The sequence below is a fragment of the Rousettus aegyptiacus genome, unplaced genomic scaffold (genome assembly GCF_014176215.1).
Source record: "Rousettus aegyptiacus isolate mRouAeg1 unplaced genomic scaffold, mRouAeg1.p scaffold_m13_p_12, whole genome shotgun sequence".
Taxonomy (NCBI): Eukaryota; Metazoa; Chordata; class Mammalia; order Chiroptera; family Pteropodidae; genus Rousettus; species Rousettus aegyptiacus.
The window spans coordinates 53286928-53307135 of NW_023416287.1; the positions used below are offsets into that span (position 1 = coordinate 53286928).

The 20208-nt window shown below is 34.5% G+C and overlaps 1 protein-coding gene across 3 annotated transcripts in view; it reads left to right on the forward strand.

The window, feature by feature from the left end:
* The window catches only part of MYOM1 (myomesin 1), a 133814-nt gene that overhangs the window by 13404 nt on the left and 100202 nt on the right, over nt 1–20208 (forward strand). For all 3 annotated transcript variants that reach the window (XM_016157028.2, XM_016157012.2, XM_016157021.2), the window contains exons 3-6: nt 7414–7554; nt 11167–11398; nt 11849–12006; nt 19968–20060. In XM_016157028.2, coding sequence (XP_016012514.2) covers nt 7414–7554; nt 11167–11398; nt 11849–12006; nt 19968–20060 — 624 coding nt within the window. The remainder of the gene's footprint in view (nt 1–7413; nt 7555–11166; nt 11399–11848; nt 12007–19967; nt 20061–20208) is intronic.

A 20208-nucleotide genomic window follows, 5' to 3' on the forward strand; every position in this document is an offset into this window, starting at 1 on the left:
CTGACACTGCTGGAGATTCTGAAGATTCAAGAAATGGAACTTGAAATACCAGAAGCCCCTAAGAGGAGTGGCTGACTAAATGAACAGCGACAGTCAAGAAGGACCATTCTCAAGATACTATCCCATAGTTTACTAAAACCATTGTCTCCTCTTCCTTCTGGTAAACAGCTGAGAATTTTGTTTACGAGCAACAGAACTAAGTTGTAAATATACATAAAGATGCAATTTTAAAGGAAAAATGTTAGAATAATAAAATGAATTCAGCTCTATTGTGATCACTCAGTAAAGTCTAATGGCAACACATAGATAATTCAACAATCAAAATCGAGCATTAATTTTTAAGTTTTTGTACATACAGCTTATCCTGGGATGTCCTACACATCTTTCAATGTCCAGCTTTTCACAAAGAAGTCCCTGATAACCCCAGACAGAAATTTTCTTTCAAGCCTGTGAATTCTAATTTTGTTTGCACTAGTCTTTCTGCTTATCTGTCTGCCTTCCTTCTGTCCTTCAATACTTCCTTGATTGACATAATACAATGTGTCAGGCTTGGTAGCATTCACTCTCCCCCTAGATGCAAAGCTCTTGGGAAACAAGGGTCTTTATCTTCATATCCCCTTTCCATTCCAGTGTCAAGCACAGTATTTTGCACACAGTGGATCCTGAATAAGTTTTCTGTTGATAAAATTGCTATAGAAAGTTAAAAAATAAAGCCTGAAGATTTCAGTAGTACTCTAACATATAACACGATCTGAAAGGCTATTCATTAATAATGTTTGAAATAAACTTTCTCCTGCACTTTCTAAAATATCAGCTGGACTGTATGCTAAATTTATGTTTAACTTTGTAAGTAACCACTCAGCTGTTTTCCAGAATGGTTATACCATTTTACATTCCCATAGCAATGTATGAGGACTCCAGTTTATCCACATCCTTAACAGCATCAGTTATTTTCTGTCTTACATATCATAGCCATTCTAGTGGGTATGTAGTGGGATCTCATTGTGGTTTTAATTTGCAATTTCTTAATAAATAATGATACCGACCATTTTTTAATGTGCTTATTAACCATTTGTATGTCTTCTTTAGTGAAATGCTTATTCAAATCTTTTGTTCATTTAAAATTTTTTCTGATTATTAAGTTGTCAGTTATTTAAATATTTTATATACAAGTCCTTTAATAGATATATGTTTACAAATATTCTCTTTTATTCTGTGCCTTGTCTCTTATCAGTGCCTTTTGAAAACCAGAAATTTTAATTTCAATTAAGGTTAATTAATCAGTTTTTTACTTTTGAATCATGGTTCTGGTGTCATATCTAAGAACTCTTTAGCTAAGTCAACATAATAAAATTTCTCTTATCTTTTTTTCTAAGAATTTTATAATTTTAGCTTTTACATTTAACAATATGGGGGCGGGATGGCATAAATGATAGAGGCTTTGTTCATCCCTCTGGTGACCAAGTCAAAGTTGTGACAGAAACAAGGAGTAGCATCAAGGAAAAATCTCCTAGTATCTTGAACAAGCCATACAACTAGGGATAAATCCAAGAAATCTCCTTGTAAAGGCAGAAGGTAAGACAGGGCGAGGATGTGGGACTTCCAGGTCCCGAGTGGTCAAGTGGTCCAGTGGGCCGGAGGCTGCAGCAGCAGCAGACACCTACCTCTTGAGGGGGCCGCGTCTGCGGGCAGATTTTCCCCGTGACAGACTTGCTCGCTCTGAGCACCAGTGCCAATTTGGCTGCATGCGGGGGGCACTAGGAACTTACAGGGAGACATTGTCAGAATGAGAGCTGAGAGGAGACTCTGTACAGAAGTGCCAGCAGTATCCATTGTTCCCTGTGGAGACCTCCCCATTCCCAGTGCATTGGACACAGTGCAGCTATAGCTATAACATCATCAAACTGGATAGCAGGGGTAGAGAATTCCAAAAATCAGGGGTCCAAAGAGGCCCACATCAAGACACATCATAACTAAAATACCAAAGGTTAAATACAAAGAAAGAATATGAAAAGCAGCAAGAGCAAAACAATTACTTATAAAGAAACACCCATAAGACTGGCAGGCGATTTCTCCAAAGAAACTATGCAGGACAAAAAGGCTTGGCAAAATTTTTTTGACAGGATGAAGACCCAGGCTCTACAACCAAGGATATTTTGTCCAGCAAAGCTATCATGTAGAGGTGTAGGACAGATAAAGAGCTTCCCAGACAAAAATAAGCTAAAGGAATTTATTGCTATCAAGCTAAAATTACAGGAAATGTTGAAGGGACTTCTTTCAGAAGTCAAAACGAGTATCAAAAACAGGAATAAAGAATGGTATTGAAAAACCGACTTAGAAAATATAGTGGACAATTTGGTGACAGTCAGGGGGGAGAGAAATTGGGTGGGGGGCTGAGAGAATGGGGTAAAGGGTTAAAGAAGTACAAATTAGTAGTTGATAGTTGGTCACAGGGATGGGGAGCATGGCATAGGGAATGCAGTTAACATTAATACGATGGCTAGATGGAGGGCCAGGGAGGGAGGGAGCAATTGGGGGAATCATTTTATGAACTATATAGATGTTTAACCAATGTTCTATATACTTGAAACTAATTTAAATAAATTTTTAAAATGTGAAAAAGAATAATAGAATCTTTTCTGAATTAATTTTTGTGTGTGATGTTGAGTAAAATGATAAATTCATCCTTTCACATGTGGATAAACAGTTGTCTCAGCATCATTTATTGAAAAGACTAGCCTTTTCCCCATTAAATTCCTAAGCATCTTTATCAAAAATCAATTGACCAGGATTGTAAAGGTTTATTTTTAGACTCTCAATCTGTTCCATTGATCTATATCCCTGTCTTTATGCCAATGCCACAATGTATTGTTGTGTTTTTTTTTACATTAATTGCCCTGACTAGAAACTCCAGTATAATATTGAAGAGAAATGGCAAGAACAAATATTATAGCATTGCTTCCAATTTTAGGAGAAAAGCATTAAGTTTTTTTACTATTAGATATGATATTAGCTGTAGATTTTTCATAGATGACTTAGTCAGGTTGAAGATGTTCCTTTCCATTCCTATTTTGTTGAGAGTTTTTAACATGAACAAATGCTGAGTTTTGCCCAGTATGTTTTCTACATCTATTAGTTGATAATGTGGTTTTTGTTCTATTAATATGGTATATTACACAAATTTTCAAATGTTAAATAAACCTTGCATTCCTGAAATAAACACTTTTTATTTTATATGTTGCTGGCTTCGCTTTTCTAATATTTTGTGAAGAATTTTTGCCTCTATGCCCATGAATAATATTGGTCTGTAGTTTTCTTTTATTATAATGTCTTTGTTTAGTTTTGATATTAGGTAATACTGGCCTTATAGAAGGAGTTTGGAAGGGTTCCCTTCTCCTATTTTTGAAAAAAATTAGAAACGATTGGTATTTTTTCTTTAAATAGTTGATGGAATTCCTCATTGAATGGGCTTTTCACTGTGGGAAGATTTTATATTACTAATTCAATTTCTTTACTTGTCATTGATCTGTTCATATTTTTAAAATTTTATTCTTGAATTAATTTTGGTAATTTAGTTTTATAGGAATTTTTCCATTTCATCTAGGTTGTCTAATACATTGGCATGAAGACATCTCTACAATTTCATTGTGAGTCTTTTAATTTCTGTAGGGTTGGTGATGATATCTCCTCTTTTATTCTTGGTTATTACAGTTTGTGTCTTCTCTCTCTTTTTTGTGGCTAAGTTGGTGAAAGCTTTGTCAATTTTCTTAATCTTTTAAATGAACCAACCTCTGTTTCACTGATTGTATCTATTATTCTGTTTTCTATTTCATTGATTTCTCCTCTAATATTTATTATATCTCCCTTCTACTTGTTTCATGTTTAATCTGTCTTCTAGCTTCTCAAGGTGGAAATTTGTTATTAATTTGAGAACTGTCTTCATTTTTTTAATGTAGACACATAAATCAATAAACGTTTCTCTAACCAATGCTTTAACTGTTTCCTGTAAATTTTAATATGTTGTATTTTGTTTTCATATGTTTAAAATATTTTCTAATTTCTCTTGTGATTTCTTTTATGACTAATAGGTTATTTAGAAATATATTGTTAATTTCCTGATATTTGAGATTTTCTAAATTTCTTTTTATTGTAGATTCTTATTTATTTAATTTTTCTGTTGTTGGGGAATGTATTTTGTATGACTTAAATCTTTTCAAGTTGACGGAGCTTGTTTTGTTAACTAATACATGAACTCTCCTGGAGCATGTTGAAAAGAATATGTACTCCATTGTCGTTTTGTGCAGTAATCTAGAAAGGTCAGTTAGGTCAATTTGATTGATAGTGTTATTCAACTTTCCTATATCTTTGCTGATTTTTGTCTGTCAATTATTAAGAATGAAGTACTGAAATTTCCAACTACTTTTAATTTTCCATTTCTTCTTTTAATTCTGTCACTTGTTTCAGGTATTTTAGGGTTCTGTTGGTAGAGCTCTGCAATAAACTTGTAATTGTTATATTTTCTGAAGAATCAACACTTTTATCATTACGAAATGCCCCTTTCTGTCTCTAGTAATATTTCTTGATTAAATGTATTTTGTTTGATTTTAATATAGCCATTCCAGCTCCTTATGGTTATCATTTGATTGGTATAACTCTTTCAACCTTTTACTTTAACATATACAGTAGTCTTTCCTTATTCACCATTTAACTATCCATGTTACCCACAGTCAACTTCAGTCCAAAAATAAATGATTTATAACTTTCAAATTGCACACCATTCTGAGTAGTGAGATGAAAAATTGCTCTGTCCTGCTTCATCTCACCTGGGTTGTGAATCATCCCTTTGTCCAACGAATCCGTGCTGCATACACTACCTACCTGTTTGTCACTTAGTAGCTATTTCAATTATCAAATTGACTGTTACTACATTCTGTCCTCAAGCTTATTTATTATTTTTCTGTCTAAAATCTGCTGTTGAGTCCCTTTAATACATTTTTCATTTAAGTTATTGTGCTTTTGAACTGCAGAATGTCCATTTGATTCTATTTTATAATTTCTCTTTGTTGACTTTTCTTTTTTGAATCGTTGTTGTAATACTTTCATTCAATTCTTTAAACATGGTTTTTAAAATGAGTCTGAACATATTTATAATTGCTGTTTTAAAGACTTTGTATGCTAAATCCAACATCAAGGCCTATCTAGAGAAAATTTTTGTTTACTTCTCTTTTCTGTTAGTGTGGGTTACATTTTTCTATTTTTTGGTATTTCTCATTTTTGTTGTTGAAAATGGGACATGTTAGATAATATATTGAAGGATTGCGTGGGTACTGAGTTTTGTTTTTGTTTACTAACTTGCCTGAACACATTTATAGAATCTGTTAACCCACCACTGTGCGGCTACTGATGTTTCTGCTCAGTTTTTAAAAAATTCTTGTTCTTATTTTTAAGCTTGAATTCACAGAGATCATGCTGTATTTGCATAGACTAATAGTCATTGAGTGGTCAGACATTGTGTTCAAACATCTCGTGCCAGTAACGCTTCCACTCTCTGACAATAGATCTGTGTGTGTATTAAGGAGCACATTTAAAGTTCAAGTGATTTTTAAATAAGTTCTGGCTTTGCTTACCTTCAGACTCTCTTGCCTTTCCTCTGCACATATACACAGGCTTAGAGTCAGTCAATGATTTGTGGAAAACTTGGACCCTCTCCAGTTTTTTCTATGTAAGCATGTGGAGAGCTTATAAGGGCCCCCTGTGGTAGTCTTATTTCTCAGATCTTCCCGTTAAGTTTCTGGCTGATTTGCCAGTATGCTGCAGGCCCCAGCTATGATTGCAACCTCAGGCTAACTGAGCTTTTGGTCTGCCCTTCTTCGTTTGTCATTTAGATTGCTACTGTTACCCACGATGCTGCCAGATGTTGGAATCTTATCATGCACTACTGCAAATCAAATGAACCCCTTCTGTCAGTGAACATTCTAATTTTCACCCATTTCCCCACCTAGATAGAACTACCTTGTGGACTGAGCAAGAGGAGGGGGATGGGAAGCTAGGAAAGAATATACATAAACACCTACTGTTTATACCTGAAGTTAAGTAACTTTTAATGAATAACCACTTTTCATTGTAATGTATACCTTTGGTGGGTTTTCAGAGCCCTAAGTAGATAGTTTTTGACAATTGCATTAAGTTTTATCATTGCTTTTTGGGGAGACAAACTGTTGAACTATTTACTTCACCATACCGGAAGTCCCACCCCTATACTGGTCATTTTTTATAGCTCCTCAACTGATTCTGATGTGAGGCCAGAGTTGTCAATCATCGAGCCTGGGTATGATTACAGGAGGATGAATTTTGATTTCACTTCATTCGGTAAACATTTATTGAACAATATCAGTCACTGAATATAGTGTGAGGACACAAAGATAACTGAGACCATCTTTCTTCTTCAGTATTCATAAGCAGTGGGAAAGATAGAAGGGGATAACATTAATGCAGTATAACTATAACCGTATAAGGATGGATGATGCTGGGTTTGAGAGTAGTGTCAGCAAAGAACAATGCCCATAATCTAACATTTTTTCTGAAACATGCTGATGGGTTGTCAGAATATTTTCAGAAATTAATATAGTCATTAAGCAGATCCATACTTAATATAAGTATGAATAATACTTATCTTTGGGAACCTAGGACAATTTCCAAAAATCATATGGTGATTTCAAACATATCTTTAAGGAACGAATATTTTAATTCATGTAAAGTTTAATGAGTTTTTTTGTGCTTTATTTTCAACTGGACTGTGATGATTTCATAACGTCAACTTATGTGAATAAATTTAGGAATAGGAAATCATCCTTAGAGTTATGACAGGCAATATGACAAAGTGGTGTTGTCTCCAGAATGTAGAGTTCATGAAGACATACCATTAGAGGTGTAGAAAGAAATATTAGCACTTCTTTTTTTTAAACCAATTTTGGTCTTTAAAATTTTTCTATTGCTTGAACATTTCATAAAGTGAGAATATTTATACAGTAGTATGTTTATAGAACTTATAAATAAATAAACGTATTGGTAGCATGCTCCCAATATTTTTGGATCAAGAGTACTCAGTCACAAAAGTTGGAGACCACTAGTATTGGTGGAAAGAATACTAACCTAGATGGGAGCTAATCCTAGTTTAGCTACCAATTTGTTATGTAAACGTGGGCAAGTTACAAAATGCTGTAAGTACTCCACAACTCTAAAATGAGGAGCCTGGTATAAATATTCCTGAGATTTAGTTTTAAAGATAAAATATAATTATAACAGAGGCCTAGAAATCTGGGAATTTTCCCACTAATTAAAATGTCTTTTTATAAGTATTTTGAATGTTTTAAGTACATTTTGTTATTGTCTAATATTAGGGTTTTGTTTCAGACTTACAGATTCCAGTCTGATGTTAGAAGATTATTCATCCAAGTTCAGCCCCCAAACAAAGAGAGCCAGGAAGAGCCTTCTCTCTGTGGAGGAGAAGGAAAATCTACCAAGCGACTATATAGTGCCCATTTTCTCAGGACGGTGAGTATGCATTCTCTTCCCAGCTTTCATTATTAGAAAGTGAAGAGTAAATATTGTTAGATAATAATAATAGCAGTTAACATTTATTGAGCACTTACTATGTTCTGATTGAGAAATATCTGAAGAACCCTGGAATGCTACACTGAGGAAGATGTGTTTATTGTCAGCATCTTTGCTATCACATAGGATGGCTACATGAGAAAAGAGAATGATTAGGAACTTAATTCCACTTATGCAACTAGTTGAAATTAGAAGGAGAGTATTAGCTGCTTGTGATTGAATACTATATATAGTCGCTATAGATAGAGTACAAAGAAAGGTTCAAAACTCAAAAATATTGGATGTACTAAAAAAACAAAATCAGATGAGATGTTTCAGTAGATGGAAAATATCTTGGTTCCCAGTGCGGTTTTAATTAATATTCATTAGGAAGAAAAATTCTTATATAGCATAGGCTAAGTAAAAGAATTGCTTCATAATTTGAGTGCCTGGTTTATATTTGTTGAATGTAAAATAGATTACTTCTTATTTGAGGTAAACGTCAAACAAAATAATCACTAAATCACTAATCTGTGTAATGCCAAATTTCTGTGTTTATAATATAATCAGTTTTTAAATGATAACAGTACCTAAAGGAAATTTGTCTAAGACACCAAATTAAAGTTTAGTGAGAACTTTCTGTTTATTTTCCTTTGAATGGAGAATCATTAACAGAGCTAAGGCGATACTCAAAATGAAATCATCCTCTCAGGTCGAATGCTATCAAGAAATTCAGTGGGCAATAACATGCTCTTAATTTTTGTTTCTCTGTGTTTTCCTTTTTCTTCCCACTGCTCCTTTCTGAATTGTTGCAGAAGCTAATGTCATAATTGCTTTGAACTGAATTAGAAAGAAAGGGGATAAATATTCTATTTTTAGCTTTTTGATATCTTTGATTTTTTGATATCTGATTTTTTAAAAGTGAAATTCCAGAGAAATGTGCTTATATTACTAAGTATGCCTGTCCAGACTTAGCCTCTTCACAGTAAATTTAATATGCTCTCACATTAGTTATAGGAGATAACTAGGGTAGAGGAGTGAAATATTTTATTTTCCACTTTTTCCCCATTGTTTTAAAAAATCATTTAAAAACCACATTAACTTAACATTAACCTTCATGACATGCCTCTCTACCTGTGTGGGCATGAAATGAAACTTCTCACAGTCTTCTCCCTTGCCCTTTGTCTACAAAGCAATTTTTCTTCTTCCAGGCCAGTCTCAAGAAATAATAATTTATAAAATAAATTGTGATAAAAGAAAATGCAAACAAAAATTTATCTTTTAGGTTTTATTTCCAGTTTTCCTTTATTTTTTATATGGAGTCATCTCTTATATTCTATTACTATGTTGAAAATAATACTTAATAATGGTGTTTACAGTATTAGCAACAAAAGAAGAAGATGGGAAAGAAATGAACATCTACGAGTACCTATTGTTTTCTAGGAATCATACTAAATGCTTTATATAAATTGTCTTGCTAAATTCTCAATACAGTCCTGGAGAGGTATCAGTATATCAATTTTTGAGAAGGAAATCAAGGTTCAGTGACTTGCTGCAAGTCACGTGGTTAATGCAATGCGCATACAGTCTGTAATTACAGTGCATTTCTGGAAAATACCATTTCTTTGGATGATACTTGAAAATTCCACTTCTTACATTCCAATAATTTGGCTTGACTGTGTCAGCAACAGGTTTTGAACTGTGACCATCCGATATAGTCAGTCAGAGCATTGGGGAGGTTTTAAATTCATTTTAAATTGCTAGTAGTGTATTTTTGTCAGCATGCTAGCATCATATTCTTGTACCCAAATTATAGTAGTGTTATCACTGGCATATACTTATATTTACTTAAAGGTGAATATCCCTTCTGTTTTGGGTCGAAAAAATTTTTTAAGTGTACTTGAATTCTCATGTGAAATATTTGGAGTTTTTTCGAGGTTAAGCTTATTCATAAATGGAAAAGGCAAGGGTAGTGGGACTGCATTCTGCCCTCTAGAGTGATATCAACACATCCGCTGTTAGAGGTAATGCAAACTTAAATGCTCTTACATACAATTGTCTCAACTCAGGGCAAGACGAGCATTGAATTTAATCCATTATTATATATGTTATATCATATTACAAAGTTCATTTGAAATCTCTCTATTGTATATTAACCTCTATAGAGAATTCCAAGCATTTTCATGATGATTTGTTTTGTATTCACTTTTTAATTCATTTACTTCTAATTGCATTCAAAAATAAATAAATAAATAAATAAATAAAATTATGATAGGACGTTAAGCTAAAAATTTTCCATTTCTTTTCTTTCTCACTAAATTATAGTGGATATATTACTTACTTCCTTAGTAGAGACTATTTTATTAGCATTTGGAGAGATAGAATAAGGAACAAGAAATTAAAACTTAATAAGTTTAGTAAGAAACAAAGTAGACTACTCTTATATTCCATGAGAAGTTCTGAACCTGGGCAAATGTTGGATCCCGTTCCTCAGCAAACTGCATAGGTTCAGTTATCAAGAACACAAAAACACAATGGCAGTATTTGCTTAAATTTGGAGGCAATTATTTTTATAAGAAAAGTAAATGTACAATTCTGTATTAAAGAGATCTAAGGAGACTTAATTTTAAGGGAATCTTTTATAAAATCAATATATTCCTTACTAAAAATCTAATGAGGTCGACAACAAATGTATTGAAGGAGGTTAAAAATAATCCAAAGATCTTTAACAACATTATATTATAAACTACTACATTAGACACAGCACTTTTGGGTGTTACCAATCACTTGCCATTGTCATTATTAAGGATAAAAACAAGTCACTTTTATAAATATCTCCCCTTCAATTGTGAGTTTGATCATTTCTTCTCATAAGAGCTGAGAGAGCACAAATGAAGATTGTCATATTAAATATGCACACATACATATATAGCTACACATACATATGTACGTATAACCTTTATTATCTTAGAGAGAAACCCAGTAGGCATAAGGATCTCATGTAAATTTAAAACTTGTTCATACATGCAATATCTGTGGTCAATGCATTACATCAGCTGAGTTATATAATCCAGATAAAACACATAATCATGTATCAGAATCACAGGCACACAAACTGCATCTTATTTTACAATATTGCCTTTTCTGGATGGAAGTAATAACTTAATCTTTTATTATAGATTCAATCACATTTGAACACACTAAGGAAACCAAGGAAATGACTTTGGGCAAGTTACCTAACTTCTCTGAGCCTTGTTACCATATATCTAAAATTGAAATGATACAGTTTACCTCAGAGGGTTGTTGTGGGGGTAAATGATATACTGTATGTGAAAAGTACCTGCCAAAGCACCAGGGCCATAATAGATATGATTATGGTTGTTATCAGTATTTGTTAAGGTGAAGATTATTTTCACTGTGAAGAGATAGCTCCTGATTTACCAGGTTTTTCTATCAGGTTCTCTTTAGGCATAGTGCACAATTTCTGAGATTTGGTACTTTGAACTTAGTAAAATTAAGCCATCTTATCACTGCCATCCACAATAACCATATTTTGCCATTACTCTATTTTAGCCAAGTGCATGTCAGTGGAATTACAGACACAGAAGAGGAAAGAATTAAAGAAGCTGCTGCTTATATAGCCCAGAGGAATCTTCTTGCTAGTGAAGAAGGAATCACAACATCCAAACAGTCCACAGTATCAAAACAGTCTTCATCCACTCTTCACCAAGAGGAAGCTTTTGAAAAGAAGTCAAGGAAAGTTGCAATTCGAGAAAAGGCAGAACGCCTGTCACTGAGGAAAACAGTAAGAAAAGACAACTTAATATAACTTACAAAAGTAGAAATGCATGTAACTTTGCGTATGTAGATATAGACTGACTTGTGTCAAATTAAGAGATATGTGATCTTGTGGAGAAACAAAACTAAAGAAAACAAAGAGAAAGAAATCAAAATGTATAGATCAAAGAAAGACAAATTTAATAGCTATGAACTCTATGAAATTATAGGTTTCAAAAATAATTAAGGTTCTAAATAACCTTAAAAAGCCTGTCTTAGGGAAATAAAATATGTTGCTTAGGCTTAGAATGTTAAAAATTAAATGGTGTATTGTTTTAAAAGGGAGCAAGAAATATATATTTGACTTGGATACAGGAGTAAAGCTCCAAATAGAAAAATGATGATTTCGGTTTCTGCTTGTTATTTTAGTGCAGGTTTCTTTGATTTTATCATATTTTGATTTTTTTTTTTTTTTTAGTTAGAAGAAACCGAAGCATTTCATAGAAAGTTGAATGAAGATCATCTTCTCCATGCTCCTGAGTTTGTTATTAAACCTCGTTCTCACACTGTTTGGGAGAAAGAAAACGTAAAATTACATTGCTCTGTTTCTGGCTGGCCAGAACCTCGAGTCACATGGTATGTTATCTTTATAAAACTACTCATAGAATCAATTATACAAAGTTAATTTTATCTCTAGTGAAAACATTCAGCATTATAAAATGCAAGAGTCAGTGAAAACATTTGCAAGTTTGTATAGATTTTTTAAATAGTGAAGAAAGGATACTGGATGAATATTTTATGTATGGGAAGAAAGAATAGTCTTGCATACGTTATGATACATTATGATACATTATAATGTTATTATACAATGGATCTTTATCTTATGTAAAGTGTTAAAATTTCATCAATATACTTACATACAAAGAAAATATATGTCTATAACTGTTATGGACCATAACAATTTGTTCTCATTAAATATAGGTATTATTTTGTGATCAGAAGCAATAATATATTTTGTAAAGCCAAAAATAAAAAGATAGAGAGAGAGAGAATTTGATGGGAAATATTACTTGATATGGGGCCTGAAGGCATTTTTTGTTCCATAAAGAATAAGTACCCCTTTTCTCCTTCCATTATATATCCTATTGCAATTGTCCATGATTTTGCGATCTCTAAACTCAGAATTTTCCTATCATATGTCATGAATGGCTGCCACAGAGAATAGAAGTATGAAAATAATTGAGCCAACTCAAAAAGATGTTTTCTACTTTATTCTCGACACCAGTATTTTGCATGGTTTTCTTATCTCAGGGGTGGTGGTAAATGCACCTTTTATTGTAGTATAAACACTACACTGAATGACACTGTCACCCACAGAGTGACTGCCTCCTTCTCCTTTCTGTCCTGTTATCTCTAATGTTCAGACACCTGGCTAGCGTGACTGCAGGTAGCTGAGAAGATAGACCCGTTATCTATATAAATAGTTATCTTTATGTAGCAGGTGGTGAGTTTTTAGGAATTCACCTATGATATAAATCTGCCTCTGACAATATTGGATTTACTTTATATTTTTCTTGTATGTAAACTCTTCTCAAGGTTCTTGAGTTTGAAAACCAAAGAATGAAACCCAGGCCAGCTATATATTACCAAAACAAATAATTGATAGTAAACAAAGATGAGAAATGTAGGAACATAGTTCAATGAAAATGAAGTTTTAAAAATCAGTTTACAAGCTTTAAAGTTATAAAAGTATGCTATAGTAATTTAAGAATCAACTCATCTTTTCCCCACCTTTCTCTGTGACTATGGAGCTGTAAATTTGGCCTATTAAAGGGACATTTCCTTTTCAAAAACTGATTATTTCCTACCTGAAAAAAAAATCCAAACTTTTAAAAAATTAGTCTATCTAATTTTGATGGCCTAATTTTTAGCTCTAAGAAATATATTTGGTTAGTAAAAATAACTCTCTTCTTTCATGAATTCAAATGTACTACACATAAAAAAATAATCAGAGTCCTTAATCAGATAGCTACATTTATTATATACCATCTTATCTCCGTTTTCCTGCTTTTTAAAAATTAGAGTTAAAGAAGATTTTCAAAAGGATATAAAGTAATCTCTGGGAAATAAATATCAATTTCTTAAGCATTTATTTATTCTGTTAAATACACAGCAACTAGAATATAAACAGGCTTATGTACCATTGATGGTATTATTTATTAAGCCAGAATGATGTGGTTCCACAAAGGCAGAACTCAAACTATGTTGGAGATTAAATTCCTATACTGTGTTTTGTTGGCTGAAAAAGGAATAATTTAAAAACAAACAAAAAAGAAAAAAATGCCCCAGAAAAATTTGAGATTACCAAATTGTCAACCCTTAGAATTCCAGTTAGATTGAAAAATAGAAATACTGTCAATTTTCAGTTATCCTCACTGATGGAGCTGAGCAGTAATACAATTTTTCCCCAAACTTTCCTATCTGGCTTTGAAATATTTCTTTCCTCAACATGTGAATTTCATGTCCTAGGGGCTTCTTTTAAATAAAAATAAAGGCACAGAGACAGGACTTGTCTCAGGAATGTTGGAAAGGCTGTACATTTACTGGGACAGGCCTTCTCTAGATCCTACACCCTGTTTGTGCTTGGAGAAGATGAGTCCATTTTTTATCTAAAATTCTCCCAGTAGGGACAGATCAGAGCATTTCACAAAAAGTCCAGTTGCTTTGCCAGTCAAGCAAAAAGTAAATATTAAAACAAAAGAACTAGTGGATCACTAAGAAAATAGTTAACCATACTTGAGAAAGCAAGATTTGCCCCTAGATAAAGCCGAAAGTTGGACAGCTAGTAGATAACTGAAAATTGGCTATGACAATAAACAAGGTCAGATCTAGGTTTTGTGGGGGCACTAAGCTTATACAATTTGGTGGTCACTGTACAAAAAGAATATAAAGTTAGAAGTATAAATTAGGCATAGAGCCTTGCAGAGACCCGTGTAAGTGAGAGTCCCTGAAACATTAGCTTCTCAGGCTCCAAGGCACATTCTCCTCTGGGAGTAAATTTTTATGTAGGATTAGTATACCTTCCTGGGTATGATGGCTTTTTAAAAAAATTATCACTAAATGAAGCTCCAATTTACTTTGAAATACTAGTACAGAGTATGCAATCTTCAGTAAGTAGGCATCCTTCCCCTCGATGAGCAGGGAACCCGCCACCCAAGCAGGAACCATGGTTGTTGGTGATTACTTTGCTGGCATTTATGACTTTTTGGTAGCCAACTGCAGCTCCCTGGACTGAAGACAAGTATGAAAGAAATACTTGAAAATAATCTTCCTGAAGGAAGGAGATAAATTACAGGAATAAGTTTACAATAATGCTTCGTGGAGTTCCGCTGCCTCCACTTGTAGCTGTTAGGTCCTTAGCCACGTCTTTCACAGGCATGTGTGCCTGGGGCCTGGCTATCTTAGAGTCCTTTCCAGAGATGGTTCCAAGTTTCCACTACGCACCCTCAGGTCATGGAAATCCCTGAGGTCTAACAAATGGTCTGAACATGTAGCAGCTGCTCTTCAGCTGATCCTGCGTACTGACCAAATCTATCTAAATGGAATCTAGAGGTTACCCACAGAGTGGTAAATGACAGGAGCACACATCGCTCATCACAGCCAAGCTCAGAGACGCGGAGGAACACCATCCTATGCCCACCGGCTCCGAAAACGGAAGGAAGCCTATTTAGGTCTTGGGTCCAGGCGAAAAGTTAGCTGCAGAAGATGCTGCTGCACTGGTGGTGAAGCTGGCCATCTTAAGGGAGGGCTTTGTGAATATAGAAGGAAAACTATACATGTGATAAAAAAAAAACTGAAGTCGTTTTACTTAATAGGCTATATTTATATAATAGCTTATATCATAAACTATATATTGGTTTAAAGGGAAGGAGAAAAAATTTATGTCTGTACAGCTGAGAAACTCTACATCCATGGGTTTTGCATCCATGAATTCAATCAAACGCAGATCAAAAATATTCAAGGGAAAAAACATCCCAGAAAGCAAAAATTTCAAAAAGCATAACCTAAATTTGCCCCATGCCGAGCACTATGCTGAATCCATGCAAATGAAGTGAGGTGTAAGTACCCTGTCATAGACTATATGCAAATATAGGTTATATGCAAATATTATACCATTTTGTACAGGGACTTGAGCATCTGTGGGTTTGGGTGTCCACAAAGGATCCTGGAACCAATCCCCTGTGGATACTGAGAGAGAACTATTTTTGTTTTAATTGCATGAACTCTGGAAAGAGACATAAGAATTTAAGGAAAGCAGTTAGCTGTGGGGAGGAGCTGGGTAGAAGGCAGACAAGTGTGAGGAAGAAGACTATTCTCTATGCTTTCTATGCCTTATACTTTCTGGTTCTTGGACCATATAAATGTATTGCCTAGTCAATTTTAAATTATATGAAATAAGAGAAAAGAGAAAGTTCTTTTTAGAATAAGAGAATTGAGTTAATTTCACACCTTTTTTTTTTTTTTTTTTTAAAGAGCCAGATTTAATTGGATTTCCAGCCCAAAGTCTAGATCAATTTTGTCAATGAAAATCTGGATTGTGACAGCAGGGATATTCACATAAACTCACTAAAGCAATGTGTTGGTATTAGTAAATGGTAATCATTCATTCACTCACTCAACACCCATATTTTCAGATCTATACGTGGATACTGGACTAGATCCTCAAGCAAGACACTTAAACTACATATTTGGAATTCCTCACATTGCTCCTAAAGTTATTGGCAAACAGACAAGGAAATTGTCATTAGGCTTGATAATAATTAAAAGCTGGGAATAAAATAGTATGAGAAATGTATCTTAGAAAGAGTCTGAAGATTTAGAAAAGTCTTATTCTATTTTTGCAAATTATGAGAATTTATAGATTCTATAATAGAATCATGCATTGAATTTGTTTACAAGATTATTCACAATGTATTCAAATTTGGCAGTTGCTACCATATTAGCTTAGGAAAATGATGTACATTTAAAATAGCTAAAAATTATTTATAATTTATTGTTACTTTCCAACAAAAGGATTTGGGGTTTCCTTTTAGATTTTTTCTTAATAATGTAATTCCAAAATCTACCCAAATAAGATAGATCTCTCTCAGCTAATGGTTTTTAAAGTGAGTAATCGCTATTTATTCAAAACATAAGATTAGATTTAACGCATCAACCACACTTTTAGGGGAATTAAATATGATAAAGATCATTTTGGCATGCATTATTAGAATGAAGCCTTTTTACTGAACTATGCTTTACACAAAGAGCTTTCATTGTTACTCTTGTTATCAAAGTCAGTCCCACCTCTAAATAGACATTTGTTCAGGGAAAGAGTATTATTCTAGAAATACTTATAGCATAATGAAAGCTTATTAACCAACTGTTCATAAACACTACATGAAAATGATAAGGAAAGTGGTGTGCATCTAAATATTCACAAGAATTTCAGAAACCTTTTGACGAATAATCCCAGGGTGTAAATTACTCTCCAAAATTAGCCAATGACTGGACAGTTTGGAATTTCACTTTCCAGAAATAACAAGTTGTGAAGTGTATACAGAACAGGCCAAAAATCCTTCTTTTCTTTTCTGACTTAATACCGAAGGCAGCCAATGTCAAGTGACCTGGAATCTGAATGCCTCGGTGAATTCCTGGGGAAGAGAATCGAATAGTTTCTTAACTTACTCCTTGTCCCCTGCTTTAAAACAGGCATTTCTTACACTGATATCTGGAGTACCAGACGAAAGACTAGAACCTCCTCAAAGTAGGTGTGTGTGTGTGTGTGTGTGTGTGTGTGTGAGAGAGAGAGAGAGAGAGAGAGAGAGAGAGAGAGAGAGAGAGAGAGAGAATTTTAATCCAATTTCAAGTGCCAGAAGGTCACATTAGAAAAATCACTGGTGTTTAGCTGGAGGAAAGGCATTAAGATTCTAAGCTGAGTAGTACCGGAGAGCAAGGAAGATAAAGTAACTTTGAGAGCTGCAAAATACTGTTTTAACTCAAACTTTATGGAGATAATGAACAACATTTTTGGTCGGAAGCCAAATGGAGTGTCATTCAATTGTTGAGTCAAGTAGCACATGCCCAGCTGTCCATGTCATACTTCTCTTCTTATGCTAAAATGAACTACTGAAAACACCCCAGCACATGAAAACACTGAGCTAGAGGGAACTTCGGAGTCAAGTGTAAAATTACTTAAGCCAATTCAATCAGGAGAACATGTCAATTAATATGTTCTACCCTGTCATTCGTCCAAGCAAGGGATGTTCAAAATTAGGAGCTATGAGCAGATTTATTTTTTACAGGCCATCCCTGATCAGATAGTCCTCCTTGTCTAGAGCCCTGTGGTAAGACAGCTGTCTGAGGCCGCTTCTGGGCTGGCAAGAAACAGCTACCAATGTCCTCTATGGGTCGGGTAGAAGTTTATACCACTATGCCTGCCATGCAGCAGTGATTCTTAAGTGAGTACAGCTCTCTCTTTTCAGATCTGAGGGAACCGAGACACAAAGAACCTCAAGTTACTTTCTTTCTATGTGCTTATTTTAAATTATCCAAACCATGAAGTATATGTTTCTCAGAACTCTGTGCTTTGGGAAAAATGTATGATGCTACAATTAATCTATTGCATTACACAATAATTCTGTTCAATCCAATTTAACAAACATTGAGTGCCTAATATGTGTTCATGACTCATGTTTCCTTGAAAGTAGGAATAGAAGCAAATATGAATCAGACATAATTCCTATCATTAAGGCACTTGCAGCTTAGTAGAAGTGACATATAATCAACCATAATTTAATAAATGTTCTATCTTGCAACTTGAACTAATTAACACTGACATGTAATGGCAGGAACAATTAATACTGTGTGGGATTTCAGGGAGGAGTTTACTGAAGAAGTGGCATTTGATCTGAACCTTGAAAGATGAGTTGGGATTTTGCTAAATGGAGGAGGATGGTATATTTTTAAAAGTATAGAAAATAAATGTGTTTTAAGGACATAGAACATGTGTGCACACACATGTGTGAGTGTGCAGTTGAGGGAAGGGAGGAACTGACTGAGATTGTCTCCTTTCTTTTTCTTCCTTTCCACCACTTTCCCTGATCCCAAACTTCCTTATAACCATTTCCAGAAGTCTAAATAAATAAAATGCAGCTAAATAGAGAACAATTGGGAAATGGAAACATTCCATGTTGTCAGGAGCCAGACTGCCTGGGTTCAAATCCCAGCTCTGCTATTCCTAGCTGTGTGAGCTGGAACAAATTATTTAATCTCTCCAGCCTTGGTTTCTTCATCTGAAAAATTATGTTAAAAATAGTTCTGCTTCATGTCGTTGTTGTGAGGGTTGAATTTACTAATCTATTCATAAAGCACTTAGAACCTTGCCTGGCTTGTAGTAAATGCTCTGTGTCAGTAATGGTTATTAGTGTTATTTGTGGTTTCTATGCACACAAAGTGGGGTATCTGAAAGAGAAACAAGTAAAATCCATCTCCTCTTTTGAGTCAAAAATGGCTTACACTGGAGAGCCTGGTTTGGCACCATAGCCACTGGCTATTGAGACCATAAGGACATGACAAAGAATCAAGGTGCCATTTGTAGACCTGGGATACAGTGTTTCTGGAAAGGTCCCTCCCAGTCCCCTACTCTTTGAGGCCTGAGAGGCTTAACCAGGGATGGGATAGTCAGAAAAAGGAAACCTTTCAGCTTTTATTTGTCAGAAATTTTATTTTGTGATTAATATTTTAAGTTCTTCCAAGCCAAGAGCCATGCTTGCTAATGATGGAATAAAACAAATATAATGAGTTTTCAGTACAATGACATCGTTTTTTAACCATATGCAAGAATGTTCGTAGGAAGAGTGTTTTGCTGTCATCCCACATAGACGGCCAACAATAAAACCCCCAATACAAAGGTTTCTCTTCTGTCATGTCAACAATGGTCAAGTTTTTTTCCTTTTTAGATCTTTTGTTGAAGCATAAAATTCACATAAAAAGTGCATATTATATATAAATGCACAGCTTTGATGAATTTCTGTATATTTCACATACCCATGTAACCAACACCCACATCAAAAAAGCAGACATTATCAGCAGCCAAGATGCCTCCTTCATGTCCCCTCTTCAATCACTTCCCTACTCTCCAGGAGGAAATCACTTTCCTGACTTCTAGCAGCATGAATTGATCTTTTCTGGTTCTGTATTTTGTATAAAGCAATCATTGTACTATGTAGTCTTTTGAGTCTGGTTCTCACTCAACATTATGTATGAGAGATTCAATCATATTGTTGTGAACAGTCAGCTTAAATGTAATTTTTATGATGGAGAGGAAAGCAAGTACACTGAGAAGTTTCATCATATTCTTAATGCGTTTTATTTAACCTACTGTAGATTGTATTTACTGAGCCAACGCTGCTGCTGACCTCAGTGCCATGTTTACAGGTATTCCTTCAGGAAAAAGAATTATGTGTGGGTACATGTGTGCATGCATGTGTGTGCACTTTTAATTGTGAAGCTGTTTACACTTCAACTTACTGCACTTCGTTTCCATTGTCTCATAGGTATAAAAACCAGGTGCCTATAAACGTCCATGCGAACCCTGGGAAATATATTATTCAAAGTCGATACGGACTGCACACACTGGAAATTAACACGTAAGAAGACATCAGGGTTCGTGTGTGTTGCCCGACAATTTCTCAGAGGGACACCTCACCGCTCTGGTCCACAGCTGTTCTCCTCCCCTGTTCCCAACGATGCAGCATGATCTCAACGGGGATGTGCACATGCATCACTTCTCTTGGT